General features: G+C 42.6%; 1 protein-coding gene across 1 annotated transcript in view; it reads right to left on the bottom strand.

Annotated features, from left to right (window-relative positions):
- Positions 1-26697, bottom strand: part of ube3d (ubiquitin protein ligase E3D) — a 27113-nt gene continuing 416 nt past the window's right edge. The window contains exons 2-11 of the mRNA XM_030102120.1: positions 26021-26179; positions 19819-20030; positions 19205-19295; positions 15764-15986; positions 15392-15464; positions 15234-15312; positions 14673-14781; positions 12428-12576; positions 8422-8560; positions 1-442 (exon numbers count right to left, since the gene is read on the bottom strand). Coding sequence (XP_029957980.1) covers positions 422-442; positions 8422-8560; positions 12428-12576; positions 14673-14781; positions 15234-15312; positions 15392-15464; positions 15764-15986; positions 19205-19295; positions 19819-20030; positions 26021-26109 — 1185 coding nt within the window. The 5' untranslated portion in view covers positions 26110-26179 and the 3' untranslated portion in view covers positions 1-421. The remainder of the gene's footprint in view (positions 443-8421; positions 8561-12427; positions 12577-14672; positions 14782-15233; positions 15313-15391; positions 15465-15763; positions 15987-19204; positions 19296-19818; positions 20031-26020; positions 26180-26697) is intronic.

Raw genomic sequence — 26697 nt, 5'->3', positions numbered from 1 at the left:
AAAGAGCAGTTTGGTTATATTTGTCGAGTAAAAAAAAAAGTAGACAAACATACAAGCTGATTCATCAGGTGTAATTACACACTACATCTATTCTATGAGAATGATTCTGCTCCTCTTCCAGTTGGATATTTACTGGAAAGGTGTTAACACAGGATCCTGTTTAAACATGTCTCTATCCGCAGGTGATGGAAACAAACTTCTCAAACAGAGGCACTCAGGGAAACACATTTTCAAATATTAAACGAGACTTTGCATGCTTGCTGCAGTGAACTCGTTCTCCAAGCCGAGCTGGAAAACTACAGGATGTTACTGTTAACTACAACAAGGCACGCTCATGTTCGGAGAACTGCCGCCATAGGGTGCTGCTTGGATCCGATAACGCTCCAGAAGAGCTGGTTGGAGTGGAGGCTGATGGGTGATCTCACAGTCGCAGGTACGCCATCTGGGAACAAAAAGCAGAAGGGAGATCTTTGTCGATACTCATGATGTCTGAGACAAAAAAATAAAAGTCCAACTCCAATTTGAAACCTGCAATAAGCATTGTTTGCCCACAAAGCACAGATTTACTGGATCTCAAGTGTGGCAACACATTATCTGCAATTACTGTCTTCTAACAGCAAAAAACCCCCCACAGGTGGGAGAAATGTAATCAACTTCAAAAGCACACATTCGGATAAACAAAGCCCAGAAAACAAATCAGCCCAGCCATCAAGCCCTCTCTCCCTCGCTCTGCTTTCCTCCATCTGCTCTTCCTGGGTGTTTGCCTGCTGCAGACAATGGTTGCGCTCCACTGAGGGCTCTATATTGGGATGATGGATGAGGGCATTTGCCTCACTCAAGGCCCTGTCTTTGCCATCCCCATGCCAGTGTCTGCGCACCACTCAGGCGCATCAATAGTAATTCATACAAACGATAAGAAACAGCGACCAGAGGTGAGCCCCTGCTGATCCCAGAAAGAAAAAAGAAAAAAAAAGAAAAGACGCGATAAGTAGCTGGAGCAATGGGCGGAGAGGTGAGTCAGCGTGAGAAATAGTTTCAGAGCACTTCAAGAAAACTACAGTGACTCCAACTGGTTTAATGGAGCAGAAATGTGTTTTTCATGTTCTTTGCATATAATGAACTCGCATAATAGAGGAAAATTGACCAAAAACCTCACCACCGTATCCTGCTTATACAGTTGCATTGGTCCACAGAACGCATAAAAATGTGAATGAGGCGCCTGGTTGTCACCTGGAAATGAACAGTAAACTTCAAACTGTAGACCAGCGAGCCAAGTGTGTGGCTGAAAACAACACCTATCAGGAGCCCGGGTACTAATTTGTGTCTGATATAATTTTTCCAAAGAGCAAATTGTTTTAATGCCAACTCTTTCTCACTGCAGATACATATCTCAGATTAGGCTTTACAGCTAGACACGAGACGTCACACGTCATAACACTCCAGATGCGTTAGGCTGCAAGTAAATGTTCTCAAAGCCGATTTCAGAAGCAAAAAACAAAAATAATAAAATTGTAAAGCGTGAAGACTGGACGGCTGCATCTAAACATCTGAAACGCCACACTGCAAACCTTCAGCAGTCGAGTGGTGTTAATGTCTCCTACGGTCAGAACTGTTTCAGCAGCAAATCAAAGCCTCCACAATGTATAACAGGTCTTTATATTCTCTGTGGGATGCTTTACATTACATCCTCAGAGTCACCAGCAGAACTCAGGACTTGTTTATAGGAAACGTGGTTTAACCTTACAGTCACAGGAGCGTTTTATGATGTGTGGATCAGTGTCAATGCCATAGTTTTGGCTCTGAATCAAAATTAAGACATTTGTGGTTTCACAGATTCATACGCAGCCACGACTCGATGTCTGTGAGGAACCGAAGGAATGAGCGTGTGGTTCGATTCAACAGGAAGCTGCAGACACTAACGGAAAGGCGTCAGGCCACATCATACTTTGCAGTTTGTGTTTGTGGCGTAGCAAATGTTAGACTTACAGTATCAGGAAAGTGTATGTTTTATTTATACTGGTACTTAAAGCCCGTTAAAGTTGGTTTATAAAATGCTTTTACAGACAAGGCAAACAACATTTTTAGGTTTAAAATCTGTTCATAATCTTCAGAGAAGAGCTGAAACATTTCTGAAAGGGCAAGGGTTTTACCTCAATTCTATTTATATGATGTGAAAGAGGGCTTTCAGATAGTTTGTTTTTAACAGCATTAAAATTCTATGAAGGTCTTTAGAGAACACTTCAGCATAATGTGCTTATCTGTATTGGAATTCTTTGATCCAAGTAAAACATAGTACATCACTGTGAGGCCTCGGGAGTAGCAGAGCCAGCTGCAGCAAAAGATTACCCATGGTAGATTTATTTCACATCTCAACACAGCAGCGCTTTAGTTCAAGGGGTTTTTAATGGGACAGGCGGTAAAGTCGAGGTATTGAAGGTACTACGACAATGACGGGAGGCTGGTGAGGAGAAATCCCTCAAGCAAACACGTTTTTCTTTAATGCTCGGTGCCAGTTTTTGTTGTCACAACCGGACAGGCGGCTGAGAGGATACGTCTTTACAAGTGAAGCAACAGACTGAACAAAGGAGAAGTAAAAAGACAGCGAGTTAAAAGTGTAAAAGAGTGTCCTCCAAAGACACAAAAAATGGACAAGGACATACCGAAACTATAACAAGGCCATATAAAAGGCCTCACGTCATTAACACCCTCGGGTCGGTGACCGCCTCACCTTGAACACATTACCCAGAGACAAAACAAGAACGCCGCATCTGCCTCCAAACTCGGGACGCGTCAGGTGATTAACGCCTTTAACAAGCCGAGAATTAAACGTCTTCTGTTGCTGCTTCCGATCGTCTCAAGTAGTCAGCAAATGCAGCTGCTGTCTAGTTATTATTAGACTGAATGCTGTTTCATAGTTGCATACGTGATTAATGAGCGGTGCTCTTTTACCTGCCCTGCGCTGCATTTCAGCCCGGTTAGCTGGAGGGAAACACCAGGAGATGAAAAGCCCGTTTGATTTCATTGACAGATGAGAACCGCTGGCAGTTTTAATTAGGGGCACTACACTGCTGATTAGAATTAGAGATGTGCCCAGTTTTTAGGTACACAATCTGACAAAAAAAAACAAAACAAAAAGATGGTAAATAAATGCAAATGAAGTAATTGTAGTTAGAAGTATATTTAATCAAACACGCTGATTGCAAACCTACTGAAAAAAAATCCTTTTGATGTTTTGTAAATTAAGTCTTCAAGTGCTTGAATTTCTCTATTCATACAACACGGATTTGGTCCTGACTGATGCTTTCATCGATGGATAAACAGAGCTGATTGTCAGTTTTCCATAATTGTCAAAACAAAATTGCTCTTGGAGAACATCAGACATGCAGTCAGTAAAAACATTTCCAGGAAGTACAATCTGGAACGTTTCTCAACTTCATGCCAAGAAGTGAGAAAACTGTATAAATATTTATGTATGGAGATCCAGTGCTGCTCTGGGCCGGTACCACACACCAATCTCTACCAGAGGAGGACAACACTAAACACACGTTTCAGAGACGCACCGCAGTCTTTCTGCGCTCCAGTTCTATGTAGGAATGAAACCACAGCAGAGCTCCTGGGGACTGCTTCAGAAGTTATTTGTAGGGAACAAAATGAAGTCCACGAAGGAAGAGTCCAGCTTACCAATGAGAATCTGAAAGTCATGTTGTTGGCCTGCTTTAACTCCTGTAACATGAGCAACATCTCAATTCTTTTATTAGAGAAAAATGTGTTTGCAAGTGTCACAAAAACTGTGTGAGGTCAAGTTTTCGGTTGTTTATCCAAAAAAATCCAGTGACAAAGAATTTCATTGGAAAAGCAAAGAGAGGATTTTAAAAGTTACCAACAATTGGTTCTGACCTAAATCCAGATGAAAAACGTTTGGAGTGTGCTGAAATCCACCGCAGCAGGGAGCAGGACTGCTTAAAAGGGCTTAAACATTTTGCAGAAGTGTCAGCAGCCAGAAGCAGACTGACAATAGAGGCTTCCATAATGACATGAGGCATCCAGGCTGCACTACAAATAAAAGCTTCTACATCAAAACAGTGTGTGTGCTAACAATTAGAGAAACTCAGTACCCAATAAGACAATGCTGATTAGTTTACAACTGAATCAGAAGATGTAAATTCAATATAAACATCCAGAATGCTGCTGTATTCTTTTTCGTTTCTCTTTTTCCAACCTGGAATCGCATTAATAAACTTTCCACGGGCAAGTCTTCCTGCGATGCTGACAGATGGTTGGAGTCTGAGAAAGTTGTGCTGTTCAGTCCGTCTTTAAACGGCGATGCTCAGAGGGAGTCTCGCTGCATTCGTCACTGCTGCACCGAGTTGTTCTGGTGACGTCGTGCTCAAATGTTTCGATTGCCGAGAACAAAACAGTCATCTCAGTTGGTTAAATTTCTATCTAATGGGTTTAGCTCCGAGTTTGCGTCAATGAATGATGGGACCTGAGAATCAAACCGGGGATCGTCGGTTTTACATTGCAGTTGAAAAACAGCTCCTCCCGTGATGTAAACACTGACGCAAACCAGCATCACGGACCCCGTCCCGTTGATAAATTCGTCTCCTGGAGGAGTGCTCTGTGGGCGACGAGTCGAGACGTCTGCATCTTGGGGGAAGTAATTCATTTCGACAAAGTGCAGCCGCCGCTGGTGCGACTGCAGAAAGACTGAGGCGATGTGTGATCGATACACCTCGCCGGCTCTTCATTGAGAGACGTCGGATCAGTATTTTGGATAGGTTTCTGTCTAACCTGGCTCTCTGAGAGTGAAGAGGAGATTAATGAAGTTTGGGGGGGGGTCTTTTCGCCAGCTCTGAGTGACACGAGGAGCTGGATCTACTTTACACTCCATTACACCGGCAGGCCCAGAGACGGAGGGCGGGGAACTCGCAGCCGAGACATTCCACATGCAGCATAATAACAGGCTGGGCGATGTTTCACACTTTGATCTGCTCTCAGGGACTGGAATTGAACAAAAACGCGTACAAACGCACACCCCCAACGTTCCATAGTTACCTGCAAACAAGGTCACTGTGCCGCAGTGGTTAGGGCTCACGCTCTGTGCTGATGAAAAACCTCTTACAGGATGGTAGTGTAGAAAAGTTCCACATTAAACAACCACAGTAAACATGAACGTGACCCTGGATTTTCTTTCCGTGCATCCTCAGTGGGATCCTGGGCCTTAATCTAAACCCAGCACAAAGCTCCAGTCAAATATTCCTGCCCGTTTGAGACCAACGCAGCTGTCAGCCTCCCGTCCAGCAGCCACACTAACGTAAATGCGTTGGGACTCATCCCTTTGTCCATTAGTGCCTTAGAGCGGCGGTGTGAATTGGTAGTCCGTCTTATCTTAAGGCAACAGAAACCAATTACGCTCCGGCCCAATTAAAATGCTGTTTAAGCCAATGGCGCATTGTTTCCCTCTTTCAGGGAGCAGAGGTGGGTGGGTGGCTCCCAACACTTCTCAGTAGCCGGAGTTATGTTTGTTTATAGCAGCAGCCTTACCGACTTCATTAAAAACTTGCCGCCTCAGACAACATCAGGATCTCTAATTGCATCACAATGGCTGGACAGTGAGAGAAACACTGATGCAGAATGGTCTTTGTGGGGAGCGCACGTCAAATCATGTGTACTTCACTTCAGACAGGCCAACTGTCTCACAGTAATCAGTCCTGAAATCCACATTTTTGTTAGTGTGCTCAATAAACCAAAACCATGACTTCGAGGTGGGAGCAGTGCACCCGATTAAGAAGCAATTTTACACACATTCGTCCGATTCTCAACTTATCATGAACTTCATGACTTCCAATAAAACTCAAGGGGCACTGCAGTTTCTCCATCTTCGTTTTCCAAGAGGGGAGTCTTGGATGCCTCAGACCATGTCCAGTAACTGAAGCTGGCTGCGTGATCACATTACCTTCCTGTCTTCTGTCGCCTATAGCACAACAGGTTCCTGCCATCAGGAAGCGCCTGAGTGTGTCAATTTATCGCACTTTTTTCCCCCCTGCTGTCACCGCGTCCACCGCCAGACAGATCCTGTGTCTCATGTCTGGGTCACTGTGTACAGTCTTCTCCATTTCAGTGCAGCCTCATCCCCCTCTTTCCACCCCCCCATTGTTGAGAAAACAATAATAAGGCTTATCATTAAATCACAATGTGTAAGACAGGAAAAAGAAGAAGAGAGTTTTGCATTGTAGATGAACAGAGACGCTGAGGGTGGGTTCTAGAAGTATAACATGAAGACATGAGCCTATAGGCGATATGACTGAATACAGGTCCATTCACAGCTGGGATTAAAACGTGTTGGGTGCTCCAGTTGCAGGATGGATTGTGATCCGATCAGCTAAACCCTCTCCGGGGCTGGTCGGAAGCGTCTCGTGACCACAACTGTAAATGCAATTACATTAGTAACAGCAACCGGCAGGTAGAAGCTATCAACCCGAGAAATTCACCGCAGCTACACATGTACTTCAGGATTCAAGTGCGTGAAATGATGGTAACAATATTCAGTGTTTAGGTTTTCACCCATCCGTAGAGAAAAACGTGACTTAAGAACGTAGATGCTAGAAGGAGACAAAGTAATCCAAAAAATATGAAATATTTTTTTTCGATATCTTCCTAAACTTTACTGTAAAGATCTTATTTGCTAAGTAACAGCTTCTTTTTGTTCAATCTTGTCAGCAAACCAAAATTCTCCGAACAAAAGGACTTCAAAATCTGATACCTTAGCATGGCTAAATGCATCTGTTGATCTGTTAGAGAATGAGAACCAAAGCGACGGCTTCCACCGGTGGTCTCCAGCAGACTAATGAGACGGTCTGGAACAGAGCCCTGTTACACATCTGACCCGGCAACGTCCGCAGATCAGAGGCATGATGGCTTCAGGTTGTCCATTCAACCGTTCATGCATATGCTGCTATCCTTCTCATTAGAGGGTCACAGGTCAAAGGTCAATGTGGCCTCAAGAGAGTAAAAATTTAATATCTGGTTGAGTCCATCCAGTCATGTGGAAGCAATTGTACCACTCGCCTATTTGAAGTATTTCCACATTAAATTCATGCCACATCTCTGCTTGAACAACGTCTCATGGTGTTTACGGAACCCGCAGCCAATTTTCCACCTCTTCCAAACCATTATGAGGCATCTATGAGGGAATGACCACATTTTTATTTCTGTGAAAACGGCGGGACACACTTAAGATATGAACAAAAACTGGTTAATAAGTTTCATCCACATCCAGGGCTCTGATGTCTCTGAACAAGCATCTGGTTTGTAGACATATTTTTGAGGATTTCATATCCAAGCAATCACATTTTCCAAAGAACAAACACTGCTATTGTTGGTGCTCAAGGCTTTTTTGTTTTCCTGCTTCTTCTAGTTACAAATGAAGAAATGTTCCATTAAGAACAGCAAACACCCGGCTCACACTGCGTCTTCACCAAACTGAATAATCGAACATGAGCGGGCATTAATGAGTGAATCATTCATTAGACCGAGTTTCCTCTGCCGCAAATGAATACTTAATGCCAAGGAAAAGTTGTTAGTCATTCAGAAAAACTTCTTTTAGAGTCATTTTTCAGTATTAACTCAGAGAGAAGCTTGGGATATTCGTGTAGCAAACTAATTAGATAAAAACGTTTAGGTGACAATACGGCATCTAATGCTTCTCCTTCGGAGTGAAAACGGGAGAATAAAAACCTTCCGTCTTCTGCAGTGGCCAAGAATGTCCGTCATCTTTCAATACCAACCAGATCACCAAATCACACATAACTGAAAATTACATTTTTCACTGCAGCAAAGTGTTATGGTGGCTGTGCTGTTTTTCGGCAGATGGAAAACTTGCTGAAATGGTAGGAGTCACTTCCTAAACTTTCTGAGCAGGAAGTCGGGGATAATGGTGCTAATTACCCTTGTCACTTTGCTTAAAAGGCCCGAGCAGAATAGAGTTGTCAGCTCAGTTAACACCTCCTATTTTCCAGTCAAAGAGCTTTCCTTGGCAACTGGAGCTAAATATACCCATTTTGCACAATTACAGGTGTATGAAAGCCGGGGTAAGGCTGACAAAAGTGAAATCATACATTTGGCCCACATAATCCCTAAAGCGAGGCTGTTAACTGAAAGCTCTGAATCATGAAATTAATTAAGGCGGGATAAAAACACCGTCAAGCACTACTGAATAATGGAAAAACAAGGCACTGTGGGGGAAAGCGAGTGAAGTAAGTGATTGCCGTCAGCTAAAACAGAACACACTGCCTTGCTAATGCGGCTTTTCAAGTATGAAGAAAGATGAAGACAAATTGAGTGTTTTGCACCGGCTCTGCGCTCGCACGGCGCTCTGTCGGCGGGAGGCGTCCACGTGTCTCCGCCGTACGTGCGCCTCACCTCGTAGGACCTCATGCTGCGCATGGAGGCCGGAAGCGCGGCGTTGCTGTCGGAGATCACTCGCAGGAGCTCCTGGCACACCTCCAGCGGCAGCACCACGGGCTGGCCGATGGCGCTGGCTTCCCAAGTACTTATGATTCTGAAAAGATACACAGACAAAAAAAAAAAAAAAACACACACAGTGAGCGTGATTTACTGCGACTGCCACGGCCGATACAGCCGAGATGACACGCCGAACGGCGGCTCTAAATCTCACGCCGAAACCTTCGCCTCCTGTTTTAATGAAGCGGTTTGAAGCGGTAAACTGAAATCGATAACTACGGCAACATAAAAGTGGATTGATAGCAAGCGTGTATCTGTCCACGCGCCGGCTGATGATGATGTGTGTGAGGAAGGGAGACAGAAAGAATAACAGATGGAAAGAGGTAGACGAAGAGTGATGAGAGCGAGAGAGAGAGGAGAGATTGATGCTCCGTCATGGCGAGGTGCTGATCCAGTGTGTTTGGGTGACATTTAGCCATCTGTGCAGCTACTCGGCGGATGGAGAGAAACTTTTCTGCTGGAGGTGACACACATGTAAAAAATGCAACAATCTTAGCAATGACTGTTTATATGCGTGAAATGTTTACTCAGCAGTCTTGTTGCAGACAGGGTGAGCTGAATCTGCATCCCAAATTCTTAAAAAAGGTGAAGAAAAACAGTGAAAAGTATAAACGGAGGCTCCTCTAAACTCTGCTCAGCATTAATGGAGCCTCGGCAGACGCGAGTCACCCACACGACGTGGACATTTGCTCGCCCCGATCATCACGGATGTTGGATTTTGAACTGTGTGCTGATAACAGGCTGGATGGTCCCCTCCCACTTCAGGAGGACACAGCATTCAGGAGTTCCAAAACAAGCTGCGCTTCACTGGACCACGGGATACTTTTCCACTTCACCTCGGTCCATCCTAAATGAGCCCGGGCATCTCGGGATCCTGTTTATGTACGGCTTCGTCTGTGCATGGTCGACTTTTAATTTGCATTTGTGGATGTAGAAATGAAATGTGTGCACAGAGCGTGTTTCAGGATTTCCACCACGTCTCATTTTATTGCTGTGCTCCCCAAGAGACTCGAGATCCCTGAAGCGATGCAGATTCTGGGCTTGTCCCTTGTTTACAGAGATTTGTCCTGACTCCCAAACTGTGCAAACTTTAATATCTAATCTCTAATTTATCTAGTATATTCCTTGTTACATACATACACATATATATTTCCTCCCCAACGTCATGTCAAATATTCTCAGAAATGAACATCTTATATCATTAAACATCCTCTCAGGTCTCTTGCTTCCCCTATTGGTAACATTTTTGACATATTAAACTCAAAATGCCACCTGCTGTACCCAGTTTAGATACAAATAAGGTTTCCAGGGCTGGACTGGATTCCACTTGACAGGAATCTAATAAACCTTCAGTCTGTTTTTTTTTTTTTTTTTGTAGTGTCAAGGGCCTAAATATCAAGTACGTATAACTATGATAAATAAAAAGCAAATCAGTCTCTCTACTTGAGCAAATTGAAAAATTGGTCATACTTTCTTAAATAATTTTATGGTGAGAACTGGCGGGCTATGCTTTGAGTATCTGGCTATTCTAGCTGACACTTCAGTATCACTTCATGTTGTCTTTTACATATTTTAAGTACAGAGATGATTTAAACGATTTGCACCTGAGTTTCTTTTGATTTGCATTTGACTACAAACGTAGTGACAGTTATGAAGTCTGTATTGGGCCCAAAGCAGCCAGTGAGACGCTAATGCGGCCAGGAGGATCTGATCAATCAAATATTACAATGACCTCTGTAGAAACGAAGCAGTGCACACCATTTCCAGTAGACTTGCCTCCCACATTACGGAGGACCTGCTGTTTCCTCACTGTGCCGGCCTGCCATGGCGCTGGCGACTTTCGCTCAGCTCGTAATCAAGTCGCCGCCATTAGTGACAAGCATAATCCACTTAGGCACTGGCTCACTGGTTCTCCAGCCAATTATTGGCAGTTTGAACAACGCGCACCGCACACCTCTGGCGGCAGCCAGCTGTAGCCGACTGTATCCCGAATGAGAGGGCCATCATCGTGGGACCACGGCTCCCCAGGCATAACATTTAATTTAAAACTGTCAGAGACGAGTGATGAAGGATGAATGGTAAATTACGTAGGAGGAAATGGAAGTGTGAGTAACACCAGCATTTAGGTTGAACATACTTTCGGGAAATTTCAGAAATAGTAAAAAAAAAAAAAAAAAAAGAAAAAAAAGTAAACTGATCGACATTCATTATAAACACCAAAATGAGGGAATGAATTCTGCAGGAAGTGTCTAAATCCTTCGAGCTCTAGAGACTTCAGGGCTAAGGCACACTGGAGCGGTTCCGACAGCATGTGGCAGCTTTACAGACACTTGCGCTGTTTTGTCCTTTAATTTGCCATCCATCAGTTTCTTGGCAGCAATTTCCAAGAGAGAAAAACAGCCTCCTCATCAAAATATAGATTTATGTAACTGTATTTACTAGAAATGTCCATAACAAGCTGTCTACTTAAATGATGGTTAACTACAACTACTGTAAAGATATTTGCAGCTGAGGCACTATTAGCTGAACAGGTTCAAGGTTGGCAGTTTGATTCCCGACCGATTCTCACACTGGAATTCCAGAGCTGAGCCCAGACCCACTGTTGATCATGTGATCTATTCACTCATCGCTTTTCACCGAGATCCACATCCAGGTTCGCCACTACCTGGGGAACTAGGAGGTCTGCAACCCTTCTTCTGTGAGAACACCGAGCCCAAAACATGCCAGGCCACTAGCAATTCCTTCAAACTGAGCCAATGCTCGCTGGAGGGCCTCATTGCCACCGAGCAGCAGTGGTAGTAATGCTGTTCCTGGATCAGCGAGTTAATCAGGATGCATCTCAGTCATCTGCGACTGGAGGAACACCAGCTGTAGCCAAATTGGCCAAATTTGGAGCGAGGCCTGGTGGACAGATTGTAATCGACCAGTTGGTCAGGGGAAGACTCCGATCCCTGAAGTTGTGAGGGAGGAACATCTGGGATCCTCTGCTTTCCATAACGCATTTGGAAAAGATTGATGGCAAAAGAGTGAGGTGCTGCCACACCAGCATCCCGATACTTTACAGCAGATAGCAATATTCCTGCTTTTTTCAAGAAGTACTACAAGCAAAGACGCAATGTTTAGCAAAACCGCACTACTTCAGTCAAAAGTCACTACATTGGCTTATACTGGGTCCATGGTAAGAGAGAGCGCGTGCATCACATGCCATTCAACTCCTCTCTTCCTGCAGTGACTGAAGTATCAGTCTTGTTTCTGCTTTTGTGTGAGCTCTGTCTCTAATTACCCGTTCCTCCATCAGTCAGCCGGTGGGCCTGTCAGAACGGAGCGAGCTACAAAACCCTCGCCGCTGTTCTGCCTTCACTCTCTCCGGCTGGAGGAGAGCAAAAGAGGAGGAGGAGGAGGAGGAGGACGTGGAGTTGGAAAAAAAAAAAAAAGAAATGCTGAGTGCTGATTCAGTTGAAAATAATGAGGGTTGAAGGCTCTTCCAGTGGGGTGCTGCTGCGCTGAACATGGAGATTCACATGCAGCACATCCACCTACACCTCTCTAATGCATCGCAGCGGGACACACACAGCCTCGCTCCAGTCAAAACAACATTCCCCGCATGAGCAACAAGCCCAAGTTATGCAACTGGCACCTTTAAGACGGATTTTTCTGACAAGCTTATTCCCAAAAAAAAAAAACCCAAACAGATAATTATATCTGAGTGGGGACCCTTAGTGCAAAATGTTCTATTAAGATCCAAAATGTATTCACCAACAAAGCAGCCTTTCATCCTTCACAGCTGAGCCCAGATAGGTGGTGATGGAGAGGGTGCGTAGGAAAGATGAAAGGATAAGTGTAAAGAGATGAAAACAAAGACGAGGAGGAGTGGGTGAGGAGATGGTTAAGTGTCCTCGTTTACTCTCGCTGCTGGAAGCCCGAGTCGGAGCAGACGACGTAGAGGAGCTTCAGGGCTGCGCCGGCTCTGGGCGCCGGGCCGCCGGACGCCTCGTCTCCCACCGGCCTCTCCCGGACCGCCGCCACGACGGAGTCGCTGTTCAGCAACCAGAGCTGCAGGAGGAGCAGACGGGCAGACAATTATTAAAACACAAGAAGTGAGGAACAGCAGCGGGGAAATGTTTAAGTATTTAAGTGCCATACATTTCAAAACAACACTGTTCTATGGTGCTGTAAAATACTGTTCATGCCTTCATCATTTTTTTTTTTTTTTGAGTACCAAAAGCTGTTTAATTACGATGATGAAAGCTGCAGAATTACTTTGCCGACATGGAAACAATGCATTATGTTCTCCTCTGTAAATTGTTGTGGAGTTTCCACTTCAATACTCTGTTCATTGTGAGGCTTAATAAGGGCAGACAGGAGAAAAAAAAAAAAAAAGTTGAGGGAAAAAGGAATAATGATTGCAAAACTATTCAGCAGCAGCTCCAGAGGCACTTATTTATCAAGGATTGTGGCTCATTTTGGCTCAATTTCACACAAGATTAATTATACCGTTATTTCTATCCTGACTTCCAGTTAGAGTCTGTCATAAAGACAACTGCAATACTGAAATGCTTTGGAGATGTTTTTTTGTTGTGTCAATGGTCAGGCTGAGGAATCCATTAAAACTCAAGTTAAAAACGAACTTTCCTTCCATTCAGCCCTGCAGTGGTTCGTTGTGTTGCCTCACAGAAGCAAGATCCCTGGTTCGGATCTGATGGACTGTGTAGATTCTGGATGTTTAATCTGCTGCTGCACATCTTTCCTCAGGTAATTTGCTTGTCAGATTAGCTACGCTGTCCATAAACATGTGGATGACTGTAAATTTCCCTGCTTTTGCCCCACCATGTCTCCTAGCTCCAGCTTAGTCTCCATCAAAAGGACAATCCAAATAGATGGATGTGCTGCTGAGCTTTTTTCTCGTATAAAGCAGACGGCAGGAGATGATTTATGTATTCCGGTTTACAGTGTGCATAAACCTCAGGTTTTAAAGGCAAATACATCTCTCAGTTGCTTCAGACCTGAAATCTGTTACTGCCAACCTTGTGCAGAGGTCAAGGTGTCCTCCAGCAACAAATCCCAAACAAAGATCAAACCACCTCATTGTGTGGCGTTTTAGTGAATGAATTACTGGACTGTGCAACATAGACGAAAACAATGTGGTTAGAAGCTCATTTATTGCCTCCTCGGCTGTTGGCAATCAGTCCGATTGGAAAAATGCCTGCAGGTCTATTAGTCTGTTCGCCACGTCCACGTTTCGGACCACTCTGTTCTCCTGATTTCCCCCTAAAAATCATTGTGTTGATCGCTCTGCAGTGGTGAGGGGGATTAGAGACAAGCTGGACAATGAGGACAATAACCGAGTTTGTGAACATCATGGCAGAGAAGTAATATGAAATACAGGTCCTGTGGAACTGGATTGGAAGACCAATAAATGATAATGAACTAGGAATTGTTTAGTGAAAATCCACTCTGGTGAAGGCTTCAGATTAGCAGCTACGACTCTCTGCAGGAGTCAGTTCACACCAGGTGATTTATCTTTGATCAGATTGATGGACTTTTCACTCTGAACTGTTAAATCTACTTTCCACTAGCTCGACCATCATTTTCTGCAGAGGCTCTGTGGCCCATTAATCACCGCAGGCCAGTGTGTACGCAGAGGTTATGATAATATTTGCCAGCTCGGTGTGATAAGTAATTTCCAGCTGGAGGAAGTTGACATTTGCAGCACTGCCTTTAGTTTTGGTCTCAACGGTTTAGCAGATGATTCCTTTTCTCCTTTCAAAACAGAAAGATGGTATTCTGTACATGCTGACTTTTGATAATCATTTAAACTTGGCACAAAGGTCTGTAACGAAAACAAACGCATTAATAATTCACAGATATTCGATGGGAATAATCTGACTCTTTAGCTGCTGGCCGTGAATTGTTTGTATTCTCGTGTTGACTCACTGCTGTTTTACTGCTGTAATAATCCACTTCTAGCTGATTTAAAAGAAGCTAAAAGGCTAGAAGTACGCCCCACAGCTCTAAAATCACCATAAATCAGCATTTTCTATCTTCTTAAGAACCTGCCACGTCAATCTTTCCCCACTTGTGGAGCCGCAGAGTGCTCTATTTTTACTACAATTCCAATCGGCCCTCTGATTGCGCCGGGCGCTTCTCACCAACAAGAAGGCTTTTCCGTCTGGGGTCTGGACCGAGAAGTGGAAGGTGCTCAGCGAGTTCGACAGCTCCCGCAGCCTGGCTGCTACCGTCCTCTCCAGGAAGCGAGATCTGCCCAAAAGAGAGAATGGCTCACTCATTTCCATACCCTGTCTTTGCACTGCATACCAACCGTCAGTCACTTCATCTGCAGGTCTCAGGCATGTGCACCACAAACAGGTACCTAATATACGTTTATTTCAGATCAACACTTGTGAGATTATTCGCGAAAAAGCCTTGAAGGTGGAACCGACGTTAATTGTTCCTCAGAGTTTCAGAAAAATCTAATCAGCAATGCGTCAAAGATTTGAAGAAAGAAAAAAACAACATCCAAATGATTTATAGTCCCAGCTTGGATTTCATTTCAGGACTGAAAATACAGTCAAAGTGACCAACCTCAACGGGCCATTTTTCTCCTTCACTTTCCTCATTTTTCTCAGTAAATGGAGGTTTCCTTCACAGCGACACTTCCTTAAATGTCAGTGGAAAAGTTTGGATTTAGAAAAAAAAAAAAAACAGCTTGCCTGTTAAGTGAAGCTTCTGGCTTCCTGTCTCCCACAGCGGGCTCCACCACCACCTGTGTGATGTACAGTTTCAGAGTCCCTGGAAGATACAGAGAAGTGTTCATGGGCTCTGCTGAAAAGTCTGCTACTTAAAATAATAATGAGAACTCGCTCCATACCTGGCGCGACAGCCTCTCCCAGCACTAATGAACAGCTTGCACAGGAGATAAGCGCCAGGCGACGGCAGGGTTTCTGTAAACAGCAGAGGTAAGGAGAAAACACTGATCATCACAGCGCACACTTATCCCAAACTTCACCGTCTCAGCAGTGTAATCAGCAGAAGATGCAACCAGCAGAGAGACACACTGCAGGTAGGTTGTCCTTTCATTTCTTTCAGTTTCAGTCATGCAAAAGTTCAGCCTGTGTGGCGAGCGGGTAATGGACGAGAGGAGGGATCAATTCTCATCTACGGAGCGCTGGAGCCCGACGCCACTGATGCAGCTGTTTGAGGACAGCGTCAAACGCCACTCTGTTGGTTTTTCTTCCATCACCTTTGGATCTTGACCGTCCTCTGTGCCGACAGGACTCGCTTCCTCGGTCAGAGTCTGTCCGCAGCTGGCGTCCCGGGCGAGGAGGACGAAGGTGTCTCCCACTAAGCAGTCCTCGGCTCGGGGCAGCAGCTTCCTGTTGGCGAAGGGATCCGGGTGGCAGCACCAGTCGTCCACGATGGCACTCCAGTTGCAGTGAGGGAGAGGAAGAACTCGCTTGAACGCTCTGACGAAGAGGAAACGAGACGAGCGCAAATCAGCGATGACCTCTTTCTGCATTGAGTTATACTTTGTATCAGCACAAGGCTCACCGAGGGCCGGAGGGGGGAGAGCGTCAAAGGAAAGGACTTCAGAAGCTAAAGGAAACGATGCCACTGCCTTCAGGTTTCCAAAACAACACAGGTTTCTTTATTTAGTTAATGTCCTGACTGTCAACAGTTACTTTCGTCTAGGGATAGACCGATATGGATTTTTTTGGGGTCGATACCGATTTTTCTCCATCACCCTTAGCCGATGGCCGATTATGGACTGCTGATTTTCTTGAGTCGATATTTGGGGTCAATACTGCTTTTGCTTCCTCAATTTACATAAAAAAATTACTTTATAACAAATATTACAGGTCTCAAGCTTAAAATAAATATTTATTGAACAGTAAAAAAAATCATAACAGCTTTACGCAAGATACTTTCAAATGAACAAAAAGTGTTCGGTGTTTTTAATTATTCAAATAATGCCTATGCAAATATTTAGGCATCATTAAAATGAAAAAGAAATTCTCAAATCCACGCGCGTATCGGCCAATGCCGATACAAGTTATAAAAAAAAAAAACTCAAATATCGGCCCGATATATCAGCCGCTGATGTATTGGTCCATCCTTAGTTTTAATGTTGTAGTTCATGGTGTTATTGTTGTAGTTCCTGGTTTCAATACTGTAGTTAGTATGTTACATTAGTGTGATTACATGCGTGCTACAGCTTAATGACATGCGCATTACAACATAATTGCATGCGTTTTGAGATGTAATTACCTGCGTGTTAGTGAATGTTTGAGATCTTTTCTTGTTTTATGTGAGTTACAGAAGGAAAATGTAACAATTTGGTCGTGGTGTTATGACTTTAGAGTCGTAACATGAACATTATTGAACTTGACAGTTAATTTCACCACATTTTTCATGGAATTTAAAGGTGCCTTAAGGAGTTTGCATGTTTTATGTGAAACAGCGGCCCCTGCAGGCCTTGGGCGTAATGCAGCTTAGTGAAAAACTCGTCCCTGTGGCTCCCGTGCACGGAAGAGGGGGACTCCGTCTTCGCTCGTTTAGTAGCACTCAAGTAAGATTTAAGTTTCTTTTACCTGGTGGAGTCTGTGCTGGAGTTGTGGCAGTGTTAGAAGCCAGTCTTTTCTTAATTTTTGGAAGCTCCTGCTCAGTTGTTGCTCACTAAGCATCTGGCGGAGTAATGGCGGACATAATGAAACCTAACCAGCGGAGCGTGCATTACGTCATTCCTTTCAAATTCTCCCCAAAAAAATGCTGGTGCCAGACCGGCACTGCAACTTTCAAGTGACAATTTAGCGCTGTTAGAGGTACTTGTAATGAATATGTCAGGGCACATTGTACACATCATTAAAAATGTGTAACATATTTATGGTGGAAAATAAGTATTTTTAAGGTTGTAAAACTCCTTAATGCACCTTTAAAGTAAGGAGAGTTGTAGTAAAACAATAATTTATCAAATTTTACTATTTCTTTGGCAAAGAATACTTTCTTTAAATGTACCATCCATAGACAATAGACATTACACTGCTTGAGCAATTAATGCGAAATTCACTAAATTACCTTGTGCTCCAATATTTTGGATTTAAATACCAGAAATATTTATCTTAAAGGTAAAAAAATAATAATTTTGGCAATATGTAGCAAAGATCTAATCGCCTGATCTTGAACTAGGTGAATCTATTACACTGTGATAACAAGAAATCCCCGCGAGACCCCCCAAAAAACCTCAGAAAATTGCACTTAATGAAGCACAGAATGAAGCATATGCCAGGTAACGGGGCGAGTTTCACCGTCGATGTGTGACTCAAATTGAACGCTTTCATTGTCTTTGTACAAAACAATCTGTATTTCATACTTAAAGACATGAAAAAGTAAAGATTAGGGTGGTGTAAACAAAATAAAACAATATTGATCATTAAATTTAGTTTTTGTCCATATGCCAGTGAAGTAGCTTTCATCATAATTGAGGAGATAAGTTTCGTTGCCCCCTTCGGTGGGAATACGTGGCAGACTTGGGGATAGAAAACACAGAGGAGGGTGGATATACTCCTGCAGTATATTTCCCAGTGTTGCTACGCCTACATGTGCAATAATTTCAGTTGCTAACTTAGTCTGACGATGTATTTTCAGCTGGCAGCTGTTGACAGTTGAGATGTTGCTTTTTAACAGCCCGGCCGTCACTGAGAACAAAGCGGAGACACAATCTCAGGGTTTTAAGACTCAAATTCCCGTTACCCAACCAATTTTCCCTTCGTTAAAACCCGGCTCGATGGTTAATAAAAGATTCTTTGATGTGACAAACTATAAAGGCAGATTTGCTCTAGTTCTATACACGTTAGATGAAAACACTCACACACTGTTTCAGTGTGTGTAACAGACTTGGATTGCTGTTTGCTAATAATAAGCAGTATGCTGAGCAAAGACATACCAGAACACTGCAGATCAGCATTCATTGATCTCTAAAGTGAACTCTGTTCACATCATATCCAGCGCTGATCTGATCTAATATTTATAAGTACAGCTTTTACACAACACTACCGTATTCAAGTGTTTGTGGGAATAAACGCACCTGTTAAAACCTTGGAGCACTCGTATAAAGAAAAAAAAATGTTTGTGGTTAAAAAGCATAATAAATGTTGTCTGAAATAACTTCAAGTGCCTTAAGCACTTCTGGCGTTTCCATTTCTCTCACACTTTATTGAGTTAAAAAAAAAAAAGAAAAGAAAGAAGAATCAGGTTTGCCAACTTTTAGTGGGTTACCGCTGCAGAACGCAGCTGGAGGGCAAAGGGTCTCCATAATGCTGCTATTGCAATTTTCAACGTGTCACAGTGTTGAGCAGAGAGAGCTACGAGGCACCGAGAGCAATACGGCCGTCCAGCCGAGCCTCCTCCAGGTAAGAAAACCAATTGGTCTTTCTTGTTTTTAAGGGGAAGCGCAGGCCTTTACGTCACACCGGCTCGATAACGCACTCAGCCTGACATGAAGTGAGGACTCTGCCCGGGCTCCATCCATCAATTCTGCCTTCCCCCCCCCCCCCCGACCGTCGCGTCTACCGCTAGGTCACGGCGTCAATAAACAGTCGCCGCTCTTTCAGCGGCGGAGGGTGTAAATGAAAACCCATTTCCTCCTCCACCGCCGCCGCCCGTCCTCGTCCCGGCCGCTCCTCACCTGTCCTCCAGCAGTCGGGTCGAGCAGCCCTGGCAGTGGAAGCAATAAGTCTCCTTCACCCGGAGCGTCTCCATCACGGTGGCAGGGGGCTCTGCAGGAGGAGGGAGGGGGGGCAAAGGCAAACAAACAAACAAACGAACTGGGTGACTTTTGGTGAAAGGGTGGCAACCTTCCACCACCGAGCACAAAATCAATAAGATCAAGGGAGGTGAGGGTGGTGGTGGTGGGGGGGGGAGCGGGCCATCAATCTGACTCTGATTGGACTGTCAGCGGCTCGTCTTGAGCTGGAGCTTTCCGCTACAGGCGAGCTCAGGAGACGCCAGAACAGACCGAAGTTTGGGGAATATTACACAACAACTCCAGGGTACATTTTGCACCGTGTCCCTTCAAACGGCCCGATGGGAGTTTTCTCGTGGCAGATGATTAGTTGCTCAACGGGGAAAATTTACACCCTTCCCGTCTCAAGTGACCACATGAATCAGTCCAATTAATTGAAAATAGGCAGCAAGCTCTAAATAGCCACCAAAAGGCTTTCTTGTGGTCTTGGCAGAGAGGAGGGCGGCGGCGCAGAGGGGGGCTGCACGTGCCTGGGTGCGCCGTTTCCATGCAGTTACCTTCGTCTGCGCTCTGCCTGATGTTGATACGCAGTCTGAAGTGGAGCTCCTCGGCGCCGGACTCCCCCGCTGGCGTCGGGACGCAGGACCCCTGCTCCAAGGTGACTCCTGCCGGCAAGGTCACGGTCAGCTGGCTGCCTGGAGTCCGGACGCAGAGAGAGGAATCGGCGCCCGTCACCTGCACGTCCGCGGGACTTCCTGCCACATCTTTCCTGGAGGGAAGACGGAGGGACGAGAGCACACATGTTCAGGAGTGACGCACACAGGCGTGTGGTCAGGTTAAGCGTCTTGAAGGACGACCAAAAGTCTCAGTACGGGTAACACTGCAAGAGAGCTGCAACTCAATGAAAATAAATGAACATAGCTGGAAAAAATAACAGTTCTGATCATTCTCTTATCGTTTCCTGACACTCTCAGAGAACAATGTATCAGATTAGCTTTCAGCACTGAGGGTCAAATCCAATGACAAGTTCTTTAAGCCAAGATGCAGATACATGGAAGACGTCCTATAATCTTAATGTTAGCAGCTGTTAAACAGATTTATGAACCGATGGTGATGAGAAACAGCCGAGATAAATTGGCAACATGTAGACAGCTTTGAGTCTTATGACGGATAAGGTCATGCTGTCAGTCACCATAATATTCACTGTTTATTAAGTAGATCCAATTTAGGAAAAAAAAAGATTCTACATCTAGATACATCTAGTTCAGCAAAATAGTTTTTTCATGTTTTTGTGCAAACTGTTCTTATATAATGAACAAACTCACTGTGGACTTCTCTCATATTTTTATTTTACACTTTACAGAGTGCTCTCCAGCTCCAGAGCACATGATACAGAAGTATTTGTAATTAGTCAGTCTCACAGTGAATAATGACTCGACCTGGACTTCACAACAAGATCACTTGTTTTCTATTTCGGGAGCTTTGTGTAGGGATGATAAAATATTAAAATATACAGCAGAAGAATTAAAGCTCCCCCTCCTCTGCCTTCTTCAGCTGCTGTCTCAGCTAAAGAGGCTCGGAGTAATTACCAGTACACAAAAAAGTTCTTGTACTAATTTTAATATAACGTACAATAGTTTGGGTACAGTGATTCGGAGTGGTATTTTATCTTGTAAGTGTCTGGATCAGCGCGTCACCTTCAAATTGAATGAACAAGAACAAAGAACAGGAGTCATTTAGCTGCATTTCAAATCTCATTAACTCCATCTAGTGACGCTGCAGCTCTACTACATCCACAGAGATCTGGATCCAGCATGATCTGACTTTTACTGCTGCTCAAGAAAGCCAAACGATCGGTTAAATGATTTTCTTTCATTTACAGTGGTGCAATCACAAAGAGTTTATTAATAGTGTTTGCAGTCAAAGTCAGTGCAGTCTGTGTGAATTTAACCGAAATAAACTCAGCTCAGGCAAGTTTCAAATCATGCTTCATTTATTATATTGTCTATAGTATACAGTCAGTTGACGATAAGCACAGTAATAAAACCCATCTTAATACAAAACTTCCATTGATCAAAAATGATCTGTTTCTGATGACGACATTTATATATTAAACTTTCATTAGGGATTTTAAATAAAATGGACATATCTATGAGTTGAAACAAAAAAAGTCCAAGGCAGGAGTAATGTTGTAAAGCACTGCAAAGACCAATGTAACAGTTTAACGTGCATATGCTTATATCGAAAGTAACTGGAAAAAAAATATTAACATTAAACTATATGTTTGTTTATGTTTCAGGTGGTGTGCTCACAGCCATGCAGTGGATGCGGAGCATCCAGGGTCAGGTGGCTGGGCCTCCACAGCCCAGCTTTGTGGCAGGACTGGCTGCAGTTTTCCAGTTACTACAACTTCAATCTGGTGAACCAGGAGCAAGCAGCATGCACACTGGAATTCATTCAAAGGTAACTCGGTGCTTGTTTATAAGTAATAATAAAGAAATCACAAATTCTAAAGAAATTGCTAATGCCCTCAATGATTTTTTTTGCTAATGTAGGACCCTCCTTAGCAGACAAGATTGCACTGCCTCAGGATGAATAAGAAACTACCTCCAATAAGATTACTCAAAGCTCAAATTCTCTATTTGTAAAAGCTGTTGACGAAATAGAAATAATAGGTATTGTACACAAATTTAAAAACAAAAGATTAACTGACTATTGCGACATAGATATGACGGTGATAAAAGAAGTTATAGTAGCTCCATTTACATACATATGCAATCAGTCATTTGTTACCGGTATTTTTCCAAAAAAAAAAAAAAAAAATAAAATAAATAAAATAGCAAAAGTAATCCCTATTCATAAGAACGGTGAAACATTCTTTTACAAAATATAGGCCAATTTCACTTTTATTACAATTCTCAAAAATTTTTGAGAAATTATTTGTAATCAGGCTGGACAGTTTTGTTGAAAAATATGATATTATATGTAACAACCAATATGGATTTAGATCAAATAGGACAACCCTAATGGCAGTCATGGCTCTTAGTGAGGATATTGCAAGAGCAATTGATAATAAAGAGTTTTTAGTTGGTGTTTTCATAGACTTAAGTAAGGCTTTTGACACAATCAATCACAAGCAATTGTTAAAAAAGCTTCAGCGATACGGAGTCAGGGGCATGGCCTATGCATGGATTGAAAGCTATTTAAGTAATAGAGAACAATATGTCCATTACAATAATCACAATTCCGAGAAACATTCAATGACACATGGGGTTCCCCAAGGCTCCATATTGGGGCCTAAATTGTTCATTATGTATATGAATGACATTGCACAAAATGTAAAAAAACTAAATTGCTTACTTTATGCAGATGACACAAGCATCTATTGCTCTGGATGTGACCTGCATAAACTCATTAATACTGTTGAAAAAGAGCTCACGCATTTAAAGAGATGGTTTGATACAAATAAATTGTCAATTGATTTAACTAAAACAAAATTCATTATCTTTGGAAATAGAAAAGTTCATTATCAAAACAACCTCAAAATTAATGATGAAGTAATTGAACGAGTACAAACTTGTACATTTTTAGGTGTCACAGTTGATGAAAAACTTTGTTGGAAGCCACACATAAATGCTATCAAGTCTAAACTGGCTAAAAATATTGGGCTATTAGGGAAAATGAGGTCAGTACTAACTAATAACTCACTTAGATTGCTATACAATTCTCTAGTCCTTCCTTATCTGAGCTATGGAGCTGAATAATGGGGAAATAATTGTAAAACAATTGTTGATCCAATATTCTTGCTTTAAAAAAAAAGCCGTCCAAATCATTAATCCAGAATCATTCTACGCATCAACCAATCCTATCTTTGCCTCTCTAAAATTACTAAAAATTCATGACATTGTTAATCTTAACACTCCAATAGTGATGTATAAAGTCTATAAATATAGTCTACCATCCTATCTTCAAAAAATGCTTAACCATCGAGTCAGCAGGTATAACCTACGAGGAACTTGTCTATTTAAAACAAGCCATGCCAGGACACATACAAAATGGAGATGTATCTTTATAAAAGGCGTAACATTGTGGAATAATCTGAATGAGGAAATTAAAACGTTTAAAACATTAAAAACATTTAAACAGCAGTATAAATTATTTGTACTTGAAAAATACTTCTCAGTAACCCTGTTTCAGAGTCATTAAGAATTTAAGACGCTCAGCTAAATAATTGCATACTTATACATATTGATATTAATGTTGTAAAATCTTTACTTTTTTCTCCTTCTGTTGTATTTTTTCCTTTCCTTTGTTGTTGTCTCTATTTACATGAAATAACATCGCTTCAAGTGCTTGATTTAAGTACTGGGTTAGGCGAAATAGGTTGCACTTTAGCCTAAACCCCTTTGGTCACAAACTCTAAATTAAAGTTATGATAATGAGGATGAGACTGATGATGAAGATGATGATGATGTATTATTGACATAATTCTGTACATCTTGAGTTTGTTTGTGTGGCCAAATAAACCACTACTACTACTACTACTACTACTACTAAAGAACTTGTTTAGTTTGCCATCATGACTGCTGGACAGTGCTGGCCAAGTTACTTCCAAAATGTAATATATATTACTTACTCTTATTGGAAAGTAATTAAGTGCATTCTATTGTCACTGTCTCTGAATTGTAATACATAACACTACTTTTGAGTTACTTTTTACTGAAATAAGCATGAATATGATTGGGTTTTTTTTTTGCATTATCAGTCTTGTTTTGTATTGTTCAAACACATTTAATAAAACCTGTTTTGTTGCAGCTCTGTCATTGTTTTGTTTCATTCATATTTCACGATCTGTGTAATTTGAAAAGCAGTGAATGAAAATACTAAATTAACTGTAAAAACATTTTACAACATCATATTGTAGTTTTAATCATTTACAGGTATTTATTGGCAACTCCATTTGCCAGGTAGCTACTGTAATTTAGCAGAATACAAGAAGAAGTTGTAGCCAGATTACATTGAATTACTGTTTTCATTTAAAAAAAAAAGTTACTGTAATTTACATACAGCAAAAACCTGTAAAAAATGTACTGTAATATGCTGTAAAATAATAATGAACTGTAATATTACAATACTTTATTGGCAACTTTTTTGCCAGGTATTTACTGTAAATTCTACAGCCAATTCTTTACAGTCCACATTCAATGACATTTGAATACACAAAAGTCTTCTGGGGGGCAGGGGCTTCCACAAGACTGAACAAGCAAAGCTAAAATGAGGATGTCTTGATATACTCGGAAATTTATAATAATGCTATGAAGACAAGTAAAGAAAATTGCACAAGGGCATTAACATAAAATAAAAGGCACTCTGTAATTTTAACAAAGTATGTTGAAACTGTATTAATTTTCAGTACTTAATGTTCAGTTTTGTAAAAATACAGTTTTAATGATACTTTCTAATATAAAATGCACAGTGAAATCAGGAGGCAGTTGTGGCCTCGATCAGGGCTTCTCGATCCTGCTGTTTCAGGCTCAGTGTCCGCCACGCTGCAGGTCTCTTCCAGTTAAAACACACCTGACTGTAATGAGGAGTCGTTACTGGGCTTCTTTACAGGCATGATGAAGACATCACCAGAGTGAGGAGTGCTGAAGCAGGGAGAGAGCTGAAGCGTGCAGCACACTGGGCCGACAGGACCAGAGTGGAGAAGCCCTGGCCAAGATCACAGGTGTCAAACATAAAGCCCGTGGGCCAAAACTGGCCCTCAAGAGGCTCCAAATCAAGTCTGCCAAGCAAACTGTAAAATTTAATAACTTTTTTTTTTTTAAACAAATTTCTTAACGGTAGCCGACACAATGAGGTCTGAGCTGAGATGCTGCCATGAAAGCAAATACCTCATGAGTCAATTAGCATTGGCCTCAAAGCCAAGCTGTCAGCGTGAGTTTGCAAAAACTTGCATCACAGCAACAGTTCTTGCAGAAAGGTATCATTAAAATCAGCTTTATGTTGAGATTGTAGTCATTTTCATGTAAGGTTTTGCAGAAATAAGCACATTTTCATTATGAATACTCTCCACCACAACATGAGTAACCCCTTTAAACTTCAAATTGAAAGATTGCTCTGTTTCAGCCCACCATCCACAATGAAACTGAGCTGTCTGTGGCCCCTGAAGGAAAATGTGTCTGACACCCCTCCATGGCCAGAGAAGTGGGCTAAAAAACGAAGTTTGCAGGTTCGAATCCCACAGTGGACAGGTAACTATGATGGCTTCCTGAGCATGACCCTTGACCCCATCATCACCTCAGAGTGCACCAATGCGGCTGCCCACTGCATCCTAGAACTGGGAAGAGTAAATGCAGGAAAAGGAATTTTCCACACAAGGACTAATACATCTTGATTAGATTGGAAATGTAAGAGTAAACAACTCCTACAAGTCAATTCCGTTGTACTTATATGGCACCAAATGCAAATTCGAGGCACTTTTACAGAGAAAATAAACCCATAACCATTGCATTTTGCAGTTAGTTTTCATGGCAGCACCAGTGAGATCTCAGCTTGAGTCTCAGCGTTGTTTCAAGTCCACTAATAACAAAACTGAGTTAAAAGGTCGATTACTTCTTCGGAATTTTTACTGGGCCGCATTAGAGCCTCGTGCGGCCGGTTTTGGTCCACAGGCCTCAGGTTGCTGTAAACATAACCTAAATACCTTAGAAACAACGCAAATCTGAGTAGGGCAGTGAACTGAGGTAAGTTATTTACCGGATAATGAGCAGTCCGCTGTGCAGCCTCCTCCTCAGCTCCAAGAACACTGCGGCTCCATGAGAGGGAGCCGGCATCTCTTCTGCCATCCACAGAGAGGAATCCTCTAACGATCCGTCAGAACGATGAGAACGGTCCGCACACGGTGCGAATGGGACACTAAAGCCAACAAAACTGCGTAAATGTCTGCTTCAGGTCCGCATTAGCCGCTCCAGTACTTGTCTCCACGCTTCTCCTGCAGCCTGAGTCAAAGTACTTAAAATAAACACAGGCTGAGCACAGCTTCCGGTCATATACGTCAAAATAAAAGAATAGAAAACGTTCTGGAATAAAGTGGTGGATTATTTCTTTGTGGCAAGAATGAATTTTGCCAATAAAATGACAACGTATGAGCACATGTTTCCTATTTAGAAAAATATGCAAAGAAAATGCATTTGTGGGATGAGCAGCAGAACTGGGTTGTAAAGATGAATGGTGTTCTAAGTTTTCCTTCAATGCAAAAAGCTTTTCCGTGCTGATGACTGAAGAGGTAACATCAATTTGTTGATTTACCAGTTAGGAGTCGTGGAGGAACAAGTCCTTTTATTGCCTATATTTAGACAATCTTTGACTTAAATTGGTCTCAAGCATTTAGGTTTCTTGTTTCCAGTTAAATGATTTCAGAGGATGGGTCAAAA

This window comes from Salarias fasciatus, chromosome 11 (assembly GCF_902148845.1).
Source record: "Salarias fasciatus chromosome 11, fSalaFa1.1, whole genome shotgun sequence".
Taxonomy (NCBI): Eukaryota; Metazoa; Chordata; class Actinopteri; order Blenniiformes; family Blenniidae; genus Salarias; species Salarias fasciatus.
The sequence above is the reverse complement of the archived record's forward strand: the minus strand, read 5'-3'. Positions and strand labels throughout refer to the sequence as shown.